Source organism: Folsomia candida, unplaced genomic scaffold, assembly GCF_002217175.1.
Source record: "Folsomia candida strain VU population unplaced genomic scaffold, ASM221717v1 Fcan01_Sc009, whole genome shotgun sequence".
Classification (NCBI taxonomy): Eukaryota; Metazoa; Arthropoda; class Collembola; order Entomobryomorpha; family Isotomidae; genus Folsomia; species Folsomia candida.
In genome coordinates, this window is record NW_019091201.1 from 3,094,129 (window position 1) to 3,105,051 (window position 10,923).

The 10,923-nt window shown below is 37.4% G+C and overlaps 2 protein-coding genes across 3 annotated transcripts; one reads left to right on the forward strand and one right to left on the reverse strand.

Moving 5' to 3' along the window:
* Positions 1 to 145: 145 nt before the first annotated feature.
* LOC110853714 lies at positions 146 to 1,994 on the forward strand. Of its 2 annotated transcripts, XM_022102024.2 has the most exons (5): positions 147 to 434; positions 507 to 608; positions 691 to 802; positions 1,307 to 1,671; positions 1,741 to 1,994. In XM_022102024.2, exons 1-5 carry the CDS (start codon positions 416 to 418, stop codon positions 1,890 to 1,892), a joined length of 750 nt encoding a protein of 249 aa, XP_021957716.1. In that variant the 5' UTR covers positions 147 to 415; the 3' UTR covers positions 1,893 to 1,994. The 2 variants fall into 2 exon arrangements, with proteins under 2 accessions (XP_021957715.1, XP_021957716.1); XM_022102023.2 differs by having other exon boundaries at positions 146 to 608.
* On the reverse strand, positions 1,995 to 10,919 carry LOC110853712 (putative U5 small nuclear ribonucleoprotein 200 kDa helicase). The gene is made up of 25 exons (XM_022102022.2): positions 10,588 to 10,919; positions 10,146 to 10,496; positions 9,727 to 10,071; positions 9,370 to 9,628; positions 9,086 to 9,294; positions 8,897 to 9,020; positions 8,456 to 8,805; positions 8,257 to 8,383; positions 8,089 to 8,151; positions 7,965 to 8,014; positions 7,300 to 7,878; positions 6,983 to 7,209; positions 6,649 to 6,904; positions 6,311 to 6,569; positions 6,169 to 6,225; positions 6,011 to 6,068; positions 5,133 to 5,922; positions 4,277 to 5,050; positions 4,132 to 4,197; positions 3,762 to 4,057; positions 3,205 to 3,682; positions 2,949 to 3,125; positions 2,616 to 2,861; positions 2,415 to 2,538; positions 1,995 to 2,321 (listed from the first exon to the last, which is right to left on the reverse strand). Exons 1-25 carry the CDS (start codon positions 10,630 to 10,632, stop codon positions 2,200 to 2,202), a joined length of 6,432 nt encoding a protein of 2,143 aa, XP_021957714.1. The 5' UTR covers positions 10,633 to 10,919; the 3' UTR covers positions 1,995 to 2,199.
* Positions 10,920 to 10,923: the final 4 nt, after the last annotated feature.

The window sequence follows — 10,923 nt, forward strand, 5'->3', positions numbered from 1 at the left end:
CGTTCTATTTTTTTGGTATAAACACACACGGGCTTTATCTTGGTCGGAATTAAAGTATGCAATACAACCCTATTTAAATATCCTAATAATATAAATGCCGAGTCTTAAAATGTAATTGCTACATATGTAGAGATACAGCTCTTGTAAATGTCATCGGGTCGTGCATGTGGAAAATGAACTTTGTTCATTTTTATACGGCTTGACGAAATCATTCCGAATCTGCAATTCCTTGGATGTGGTCATTTACATACATACTTGGCTATCGTAATTAATTAAGAAAAGCGATATAATTTTAAGTTTAACGTAGTGCATTTATTAAAATTTGTTAATTTGTGTAGTATAAGTTAAGTATCTACAAGTGATTTCAGAAAAAAATTGCATAGGAAAAAACGTACCCAAATCTTAACCAGTCAAAATGCCAGCCATTGGTGAAAGTCCGTTTTTCCTCACATTATATGCAACCAAATCCACGCTTTTAATTGATAAGGATGGATCTTCTGAATTAGGCGAAAGTCAAGAAGATGAAAAAGATGACGTTTCTTCACCTCCATCTGAAGATTTTTCATCCGTTTCTGCAGATAAGGTTATTCGAGATGGAGAAGATGACGGTATGTTAAATTAATAAGTATTTTCCGTAATAATTACTGAGGAATTGCAGTTTAAATGAAACCATATCATTGAATTTTATAGGTGATGATTTCAATTTCCGGGTGCCAAAGTATTTCCAAGCACTTTTGACGCTCTTTGTATGCTTTGCTCTGCTGCTATGCACACTCACCATAATCAGGCAGACGCGTCGATTGTAAGTATACCCCATTGCTTTAGAAGACAAAAGCATCCGTCATTTATCTATTTTTGTATTCCAATTCTTGACAAAATAAATTTCGTCTAAAGTCGTCGAAATTTCACAAGTTAAACAAATACTTACAAAATTCCAATTCTTGACAAAATAAATTTCGTCTAAAGTCGTCGAAATTTTATAAGTAAAAAAATATGAAAAAAATTATGAAAATCTATGTGGGTTGAAATTTTTTAAATTTATTTTTGTGATCGATAAGAGTTATGGAACACATAACGTGCGGCGTCATAAAAATGAAAAAAAGATAACAACCAATTTTTCTAGAAGTCTTTGCGATAATTTTTTCGTATTTTTCTACGCATGTCTTGATATTGAACTGCAGATAGAGTTCGAAATATTGACAAATAAAGCAATTTGATCCTCACTTTTCAACTAAAATTTCCGTGCAATCAAATCAATAAATACCCCTCTTAATAAAATGTGGATGATTGATTTATACACATTTAGATGTCAGAAAAGTGCCTGTACCAAGAAGGACCCCATAATCCGGGTGGAGTCGGACCAAGACAGAGGAGTTCGACCTCTTAATGGACGCCAAAATGAAAACGGGGCTGACCCCAACAGGGTCAAAGACGTCGAAAATGGAACTGGTGGTGGTGGTGAAGCGGCTTCAGCTCCCACACGTACGAACGGTGGGGGCAAGAATTTTGACCATTATCATTACTCTCCGGCTGCTCCTGTCACCGAAACGAAGTCAGCACCACCCACGCCCTCCAATAAAACTGACCACGAAAACGACAAGGACTTGCTCAAGTTGAAAAGGGTTCGTTTCGTGAGACGAGTTTCTGGTCCATTTGCAGATGAAGCGTTGGGTAAGGCAATCTTTAATGTATAAAAATTGCATTCTTCATGGCAATCTGATTTCAACTATGTACATACAGATTTCGTTGGAGAGACGTACAAAAAGAAGGTTAAAGAAGTAGTACAACCCGAAAATCTTGGCAAAGTGCAAGGACACATTAGAACACAGCAATCTGTTCGCAAACTAGGCAAAGCTTCAGCACAACCAGAAATACCACAACCGTCAAAGTAAAAGAAAGTGAAATCAAATTAGGTACCTGAATTGAGATTGTGTACGCAGTTAATTATGAAATTTACTTAAAAAGTGAATAAATTTTATATTATGAGGAAAGTCTTTTCTAGTTAGAATTTATTTATTTATTTACTTATCAAATTATCAAGATGTTTGAAAACAGATAAAACAAACGATTTAATATACAAAATACATAATAAGTTATTTGGAACAAGTCCAATAATTTTTAAGACGAATCTAATAACAATAAAGTCCATCAACTACGTAAAAGTAATATGAAGTAAAAGTTGACCATGAAATATCTTTTCTAATCGGACTCGGAATCATTTCTCCGATCTCGGCCACCGCGGACATTGATGGAAAATTTGTATTCTTGATCACATCCCATGTATGCATCACTCATGTAGTACAGCGTGTAATGATGCTCTCCTGGAATTATTACAACAAAAATAATATTAAAATAAGTAAAATACAATATATTGTAGAATGCTCTTAATTGTTTTGCATATGGAATAATTTTACCTGGACTTGGTGCGATAAAGTCGAGCTTAACTTTCGCCTTTTGTTGAAGAGTCAGTCGTTTAATGGAAAGTAAAGAGTTACTCTTCGGATCTCCAATCACCACCCACCAACCTTCTTCTCGTTTCTGCAAAAATATTATAAAAAGGTCAGGTATTGTTGTTGTACTTCAATTATGGCATACTTATTATGGTAAAATCTTACATGAGGGAAAAATGGTGCAATGACTGGACCCGTGACTTCATCCTCACGCTCCAACTGAACCATGACATTAACACTGGATCCCGTTTTAACCTTGTCCTTGTTATCAATCTCGTAAGTCAATTCAATGTTGGGGTAGCGATTGCAGAAGCGGGCAACGTCACTCATCTGGGTTGCAGACAATCCGTGAAGAACTTTATTTCTGTCTTCATCCTCCAGCTCCATGAGGTCGAAAATGGTTTCCACTTTCTAAACAGAACGATAAGCAGAATTAAATTATTTCAAGCCAAGTAGTAACATTGTCATAAATAATACATAATGTTTATCCTTATGTACCTTTTCTGTACATTTCTTGATGGTGTCTGCAGTAAAGTGCGGAATTTGCTTCAAGTAAGAGTCCTTTGCCCACATTGCCTGCGTTACCATTTGAGCAAACTCCATAGATGCAACGGCAGGTGAGAGCCACCCATTAGAACTGAGAACATCAACGCACGCTTGAATGAGTCGAACAGCCTGGAATAAAAATTCAGAATAAAAATTTAAAAACATTTGAAAACATACAACGCATCTCGTATTTTCACTTTTGCCTTACCTTGCTCAAAACCAATTCTGTATCTTGTTGAAGTTCAGCACTCAACTGAATTCGGCAAAGATGAGCTTGAAGCAAAATATTTGCTTTGACATTGGGATCCGTAAACTTGATCTGAGCACTGGAAGATGATGGCTTGTTTGGTAGTTTAGTTGCCAAAGCTTGCAACACGTTGTCTTCGTGATGACGAATTGCCAGCGTGGAGTACTCGTAGGATGAACTCACAATGTCCAAAAGTCCTCTCAGTTTAGTTTTAGCAGTCAAGGACATGCTGAACAATTCAATAGTCGTGTAATTGATGTAGTAATATGCAGCAATCATTCCCAAATTGAGTGGGCTAATGTCCATGTCCTCTTCGATTGAGATACATTTAGATTGCTCCAAATCGTTCAATGTATTTTCGACAACTTCTGACAAATGATCTGACAAGTGACGATGAGTTACTCCTTGCAAGTTGTAATAGTTAGGATTTTGCGTCATTCTATAATAATTTGTACAATCAAATTAATTACGTACTCATCATTTAACTAATAATAATACTAATAAAAAATAATGCTTACCTGCGATATAGGAACGTCCAAGTCAAGTAGTCAACGGCATCCTGTTTATTTTCAATTGTCTTTGTCACAATTTCTGCATTGAAGTGATCGTGGAGACAATGGTCCAAATGACTTTCCACGGGGAGAGGGTCATGTAAGAATTTCTTGAAAAACTCCTTCTTCGAAGTTTGACACATGAGGACGCATTTGGAATCCTCATCTTCCAAGGGACGACATGCCACGCCAACCATTCGAAGGACGTCCGTTACAACGTAATCTTCATAGGCATGAATCTTGCCGTTGTAATTTTGAGTGTCCTGATAAGCAAAGAAAAAAGTCAAACAAAATAGTAAAAAATGTATGTCCATTCGTTACTGATGTTTTTACTCACCATAATAATGACGAGATGTGAGTGAAAGTTAATGTTCCAACACATTGTTCGAGTGGCAACCACGACCTAGTCAGAAAGGATTATAATTGTTAGTCTTATTTTAGAATCATTATTATCAGAGTAAAAATATATTTTAAAATTTCACCTGAATAGCTCCTGATTGAAACAATGTCGTAATAATGTGACGATCCTGTACGGAAGTTCCTTCATGCAAATAGGCGACTCCTTGTGCTAAAGTTCCCTTCAACGTGTCGTCTTGGACTTTTGCAAATACTCCCTGCAATTCGGATTCACTCAGAAGCAAAAATCTTCCCTGCTTTTCGTCCATCTCGGCATAACTGATGATGTCAATGGCTGTCAGTTTGGCTTGTTTTCTTGAAGGGACAAAGACGACTGCTGGCTTGTCAGTAGAGAGTCGCGTTATCGCGTTGTAAACGGGTTTTGACATTGCTGCTAATCGGGACCCATTGTGTGAAATGTTGTATCCCTGAATATGCAACTCCAGAGGGAGTGGTCGCACGGAGGGGTGGAAATTAAACGTATGAGTTGGTGCACAACCCAACCACTGAGAAATATCTCGAGCATTGCTCAACGAAGTGGATAAGGATACCATTCGAATGGGTCGCTCAGTTTGAGAGGCAATGTATCGCATACGGGAACAAATAATTTCCACGATTGGACCTTCTTCTCCACCCAAAAGTTGGAGATCGTCAATTATGAAGAGGTTCACGTTCTGAACATTTTTCCTTTGTTTCCATCGTCGTGACAAGACGTCCCATTTCTCTGGAGTACTGATGACGACGTTTCCCTTTGCTAGCAACTTCAAATCAGTTCCAGTCTCGCCAGTGAGTAGAATTACTTTTTTGCCCAGCTTTGAAAATTTTTCACTCCATTCGTTATACATGATCTCGGCAAGTTCCTAGAAAAAATATTTTAAAATTTTCATATAGTAATTTGCATAATAATAAATCAAATTCGTAAAATGTGATTATTATGTCTACCTCTTTTGGGCTGATGTAGACGCAATGATCTTCACCAGATTTTCCACTTGCAGAAAACATTCTCATAATTGCGAATTCTGCAATCAGTGTTTTTCCTGAGCCAGGTGGAGCTCCAATAAACACATTTTCATCCGAGTTGTACACTGCATTGAAAACTTGGGTCTGAATCGGGTTGAATTGGTTCATTTCCTTGTACAACAGTTCAAAAGTGGAATTTCTCAAAGCGGAAATGGGAAGTGGTTGCAAATCCAAGAGTTCCGTTGGTGGGGGATTCTTTTCTGGGAGAATCAAATGACGGAAAGAAACGGGCAAAAGTGTTTCGGATCCAATCCATCGATCGCTTACGACTCGGATAAAGTATTGTGGAGGGAGTGGTTCAAAAATGGGCACGTAGAATTTGACAATATGTTCATCGGCTCGAAACTTTTGTTTGAGTAAAAAGTATTCATGATGTAAAACTACTTCAGAGTCGACATCTTCAACCACGATCCAAAATGCGACGGAACCGCCGTGCAATTTTTCGTCCCATTCAAAGTCAGGAGTAATTGCGAGTTCAACTTTTAACGTTGATCGAGTAATTGGTTGAATTGTGCAGGAAAGGTCTACTTTGGGAAGGTGGTGAATAAACTTGTGAATTGTTTTCCCCAATTTAGGAATCCTGATTAATTCTCCAAGTTCGAGTGGATTCAAGTCGAAAAGCCGGTCAAACGAGATGGATTTCTTCTCTATTTTCTTGACTACTTCTTCCGGGATTTTCTTAAATTGTCGCAACGGGCACATTGATTGCCACCTAAATGAAAATTAAATTAAAAGTCAGGTCAGGTCAGTTGAAGTTTAATAAAAAGCACAGCGTGAGGACAAAAAGGAGGTAAACTTACATGCGACGGTCAACCATTTTTGCCAGTGCTAACGTCTTATCTGATAACTGCGCCCAACCTAGAAACAAAAGTTGTAAAAAGTCGAAATTACATTTCAGGTGTTATATTACTAAATAGGATAATTAATCGAGACCCATGATAACAAAAAAAATTCTAACCTCTAGAAAGTACAATTTCATAAATGGCTCGAACCAGACGTCCAGCAGATTGTGTGACTATAATTAAGAAAAAAACGTAAGTTTGATTTCAATAAAACAGAGAATCGACTTGTTTGTAGCATTGATGTGCTATAATCATTACCGTAAACCATGTCAGCCATCAGGGCAAATCCTTCCAACTTCAATTGAGAAATGTAAGCCTGCAGAAGAATGGATACTTTTGCGGATGCTTCTTCCACATTTTCCTTGATTGGGATTGGAACTCTTTCCATTAGTTTTTGCAGTTCAAGTTTCTCCTCTTCTCGGACAGTCAAGTTTCTAAATTCACCAGACAATGAAAATACGCGAAGTAGCTCAATCTCGCTAAGATGAGGTTTCAATAGTTGGTTGTAGGTTTGCATCTGGAAATTTATAAATGCATACAATTACTTTACTATAAACTAATCCATAAAATTAACTTTTATACAAATTATTGCTAACCGTATCACAAGTGATGTAATAATGTGATGCAATTCGTCCAAGTTCAGTGGGAACGAATGACCCACTTGTTCTATCGTATCGAATTAGACTACATTTGTCAAGTTTAACGGCAGCCGTGTGAATTATGTTTGCCCGATGGTTGGTCAACAATTTATCATCATCGTCAACTTGGTAAGTTTGGGGAGCTTTCATACTTCGAACATAATAATACGTATAGCTTAACCACTCCACCGCGTCCTTCACCGTTTGAATGGATCTAGAACATATCAAACATTACATATCTTAGATAATATTTACGATTTACATACTTATAGATTATGTATGTATTACGTACCCATTCACAATTTCTGCATTCAACAAGTCGGGTAGTTTTGGGATGAGTTGTGATTCAATTGGAAGTTGTTGATTCAACAGTGACAAATAGTATCGAAGTTCAGAGTGATTCGTGATGAGAATCCCTTCTCCTTTTGTATCATATTGTGGACGACCAGCTCGACCCAACATTTGAAGAACATCTAACGCTCCAAGTTCCACCCATCGACCCTTTTCAGGATTGTATACCTAGAAAAAATAAAAGAAAATATACATTAATTATGTAGCGCTGTTACCTAACAAGTATCAACTAATTTTAATTATCTAATTTATATTTACCTGTGTCCCCTTAATGATGACGGTATGTGCAGGTAAATTAACACCCCACGCCAAGGTGGCAGTGGACACCAGAACTTGAATATGCCTGTCCGCAAACAAGTCCTCGACCAAGGTACGGTCCACTCTGGTCATACCAGCGTGATGAATTGCAAATCCGTAGGGAAGCAGATCCTTCAACTCTGAATTCTTAACTTCTTCGGCTTCTTTTCTGAGCACTTCCATGGACGCACTCCCCTCTCGCAGAAATTGGCCAAGTGTGTCCTTCTCTAAACACATGTCCCTTAGAGTTCTGGCCGTCTTCCCAGTTTCTTTACGAGAATGGACGAATATGAGGACTTGATTTTTTCCTGCGTGTTCCATCACTTTTTCGTAAACTATTTCATTTGTGAGTTGGTATCGCTTGAGCGCCTTCTTCTCGCTAACTCCAATATACTGTTGCTCCAAAGGGACGGGACGGAAACTGTTGTCAAAGTAGAAGAGTCCAGTCGATAAGTCCACCTTGAGAAAGTAGGCCACATCTTTGTAATTGGGAAGTGTAGCAGACAATCCGACAATGCGAATATCTCCTTCTTGAGAAACCTGTAAGGCAATAATCAATGAAATAACACAACAAAATTAATCAGTAAATGGGCAATTATAAAAAAATTATAAAAAATCTCGCTTACGGATCTCATGGCTCTTGCAACAACCGTTTCTAAAACAGGTCCTCGTTCATCTTGGATCAAAATATCATTATATTAATATTAATATTCATCTCGATAATAATGAATCAAATATATTTTTTCTTACCATGAAGTAAATGAACTTCATCAATAATAATCAAACGAACGACGGAGGTAATACTTCGATTTTCTGCAAGTGTTACAAATAATACATTTGATTAGGATGTTCTTATTCAGACGTGGTTCCATCAAGTATATATATAGAGCACACCACATTTGATTTATTTTTATTTACCTTTTCGTGTGATGACATCCCACTTCTCGGGAGTGCAAACGATAATTTGCGTAGCGTTGAGTTGATCTCTGCTAAGCTGCGTGTCTCCCGTCAGTTCAGAAACGACCAGTTTGTAGGATGATAAACGCTAGATTACATAAATAGAGTTATTATTTTAAGTAAAATGTGGCAATTAATTAATTACTCGAATTTAATTTACCTTCGTAAAACTTCCAACCATTTCCTGTACTAAAGATCTCATTGGAGCAATGTAGACGATTTTGAATTCGTCAACGTTAATGGTTCCATCCGCATTTACGTGTTTTCCAATTTCTCGCATCATTGTGAGTAATGCTACATTAGTTTTACCAGCTCCAGTGGGGGCACAAATCAAAAGATTCTGATCACTTTCAAGAGCCGCCTTATGAATACGAGACTGAATCCTATTCAAACTTTTAAATCCTTCGAACGCTGGTTGAACGTAGTGTGGTAGTCGATCTATTCCAATCAGAGATTCCTCTGCACCGAAAGTTTTAGGCTTCAAAGCTGGAACATGAACTTCTTCATATCCTGTAGAATAACAAAACATTAAAATTGATTATTTATAATGAATAAAACAAAATGTAAGATGATTTTATGCATTTTCGTATTTCATACGAACCCTTTCTCTGTTTCCGGAAAGAACCGTCAGGAAGTTGACATTTGTCGTTTGACATAAAATGCGAGCCATCCTTGAACATTTCAGCCATCAATTCTAGATCTAACATTTTACGAGATCCGGGGACCTAAGAAATTGCAATATTTATTAGTAACCAATTAATTATATTCTATAATAAAATTTAATTTCTACCTGTCCAGAAATATTTGAACCAGGAATAGCTCCAGCTTTTGCAGAGTCTCTTGTTGACATTGTCGAGTTGCCAGACGGATCTTCAATAGATTCTCCAGTTTCAATCTGGCTCAAAATTTTAGTTAAATCTGCATCCTGACGCATTTTATCCTTGATGTACAATTTTTCCTTCTCCGTTTGTGCAGTGGCCAACAGAGTACAGTATAAAACTAGAAAATATAACGCTAGAATATATAATAGCCTCATAATCATCATAATACACAACAAAATTTGACTACTCTTACTCATAAATCTGTGCTTCTTCAGAATCTTGATAAACTCAAAGCAATCAACTCCAAGTAAGAGGACGAGTCGATTTTCGAAATCTCTGTCGTCCTGAGCAGTCTGTAGAATTTCGACAACATCCTTTGCCCTGGCTTGAGAAGTGATCGAGTCCTTGTAATATTTGGATAATTTCCTCTGAATCCAATAAGCATCAATGTCCAGCGGATGTAATCGTTTATCCTTCTTTCCTGAAGTTGCCTTTGTCTCATATTCAACGAGCTGCACAAAAATATATAGTTTAATCAGTTAATTATTTTGTCATTTTTATCGCTTTTAATTTAACTACAAAATTAAATCGCAACCATAATATTGCTTACACGTTGCGCCTGAATAGCTGACGTGTCTCCAGCTTCCTCTCCTTCTTGGTCATCAACCTCGTCTTCGTTAATCTCTCCATAAACATCCTCATCGTCTTCATCCTCCGACTGATCATCAAACTGCACGTTGATTCCATGCATGTCATCCAAATTCTCTTCACCAGTGGTCGACTTTGTAGTGAAATCTGTAATTTTTTTGCCAAGGTTGACTAAAAGGGCGAATCTTTCATCAGAAACTGGACCAAGCAGAGTTTCCGTCTCCTTCTTGCGATCTTTATCCATTTTCCTATCATTCTTCAGCACAGATAGAATTTCATCTGCAGCTCCGCACAATAGATCTCTTGGCTGAAATTATATAATGCAATTAGAGTTGATTACAATTAAATTCCTAAGCGAAATCTACAATTGATTATTTTTACCTGGTCACCGATAGCATTTTGTATAAAGCTCAACAAAACTTCATAAGTTTGCTTCGTCTCTTGGGTTTTTGGTCTGTACAGAATGGCTCCACCCCCAAAATCTCCAGCAATATATTCGTCATCCCAGACGGAGCCACTCCCCTTCAACTTATGTACAGAGGTCGTCGCCTCGTCACGCTTGATACGCTTCGCCTTCCGCTCCTCCGTTTTGGCTGGTTTCGTCCGCTGAGATCGATCCCCCATCCGGGTGCCAAGGAGCTTCCCGGAAAGGGACATAACTTCTCCGGTGGCGTCATCCCTCTTGACTTTCTCAATAAGACGGACATCAGCTTGTAACACCAAATTGGAGTTCTGAAAAAAGAACATAATTCATTCATACAAAATGAGCGTGGATTTCTTCATTTAAATTCTAAATTTTAGAACAATTAGACAACTTTCTTACCGCTTTGTACTCGTACTGGAGTTTACGTGCGTCTTCATCAGCCATGGCGAAGTGTTTGTGCCGTCAAATTCACGTTTCTATCAAAAGAGCACTTTACACAAACTTACACTTTTGAAATCTCACAAATCAAATTAAATCCAAGATTATCATGGATTATGCATTGAACTTCCTAACAAAGTGTCTTTACTACAAATATCAAAACAAATAACAAAACAGCCGTCTATACAATTTGAAATTTGGAAATTGTTTTCAAAATTATATAGCTTTAAAAAAATGCTTTATTTATTTCCCGTCTATTATTTCGCCGGGACGCATTCGCACAACGAAAATGATTTT

Bases quoted from the DNA above. Each gene is read 5' to 3' on its own strand.
- LOC110853714 (XM_022102023.2), top strand. From the start codon at position 416: ATGCCAGCCATTGGTGAAAGTCCGTTTTTCCTCACATTATATGCAACC. The intron at 609-690 runs GTATGTTAAATT...TGAATTTTATAG, and splicing joins TCGAGATGGAGAAGATGACG to GTGATGATTTCAATTTCCGG. The intron at 1,672-1,740 runs GTAAGGCAATCT...ATGTACATACAG, and splicing joins ATTTGCAGATGAAGCGTTGG to ATTTCGTTGGAGAGACGTAC.
- LOC110853712 (XM_022102022.2), bottom strand. From the start codon at position 10,632: ATGGCTGATGAAGACGCACGTAAACTCCAGTACGAGTACAAAGCG. The intron at 9,629-9,726 runs GTAAGCAATATT...ATTTTTGTGCAG, and splicing joins CAGCTATTCAGGCGCAACGT to CTCGTTGAATATGAGACAAA. The intron at 5,051-5,132 runs GTAGACATAATA...TATTTTTTCTAG, and splicing joins TCTACATCAGCCCAAAAGAG to GAACTTGCCGAGATCATGTA.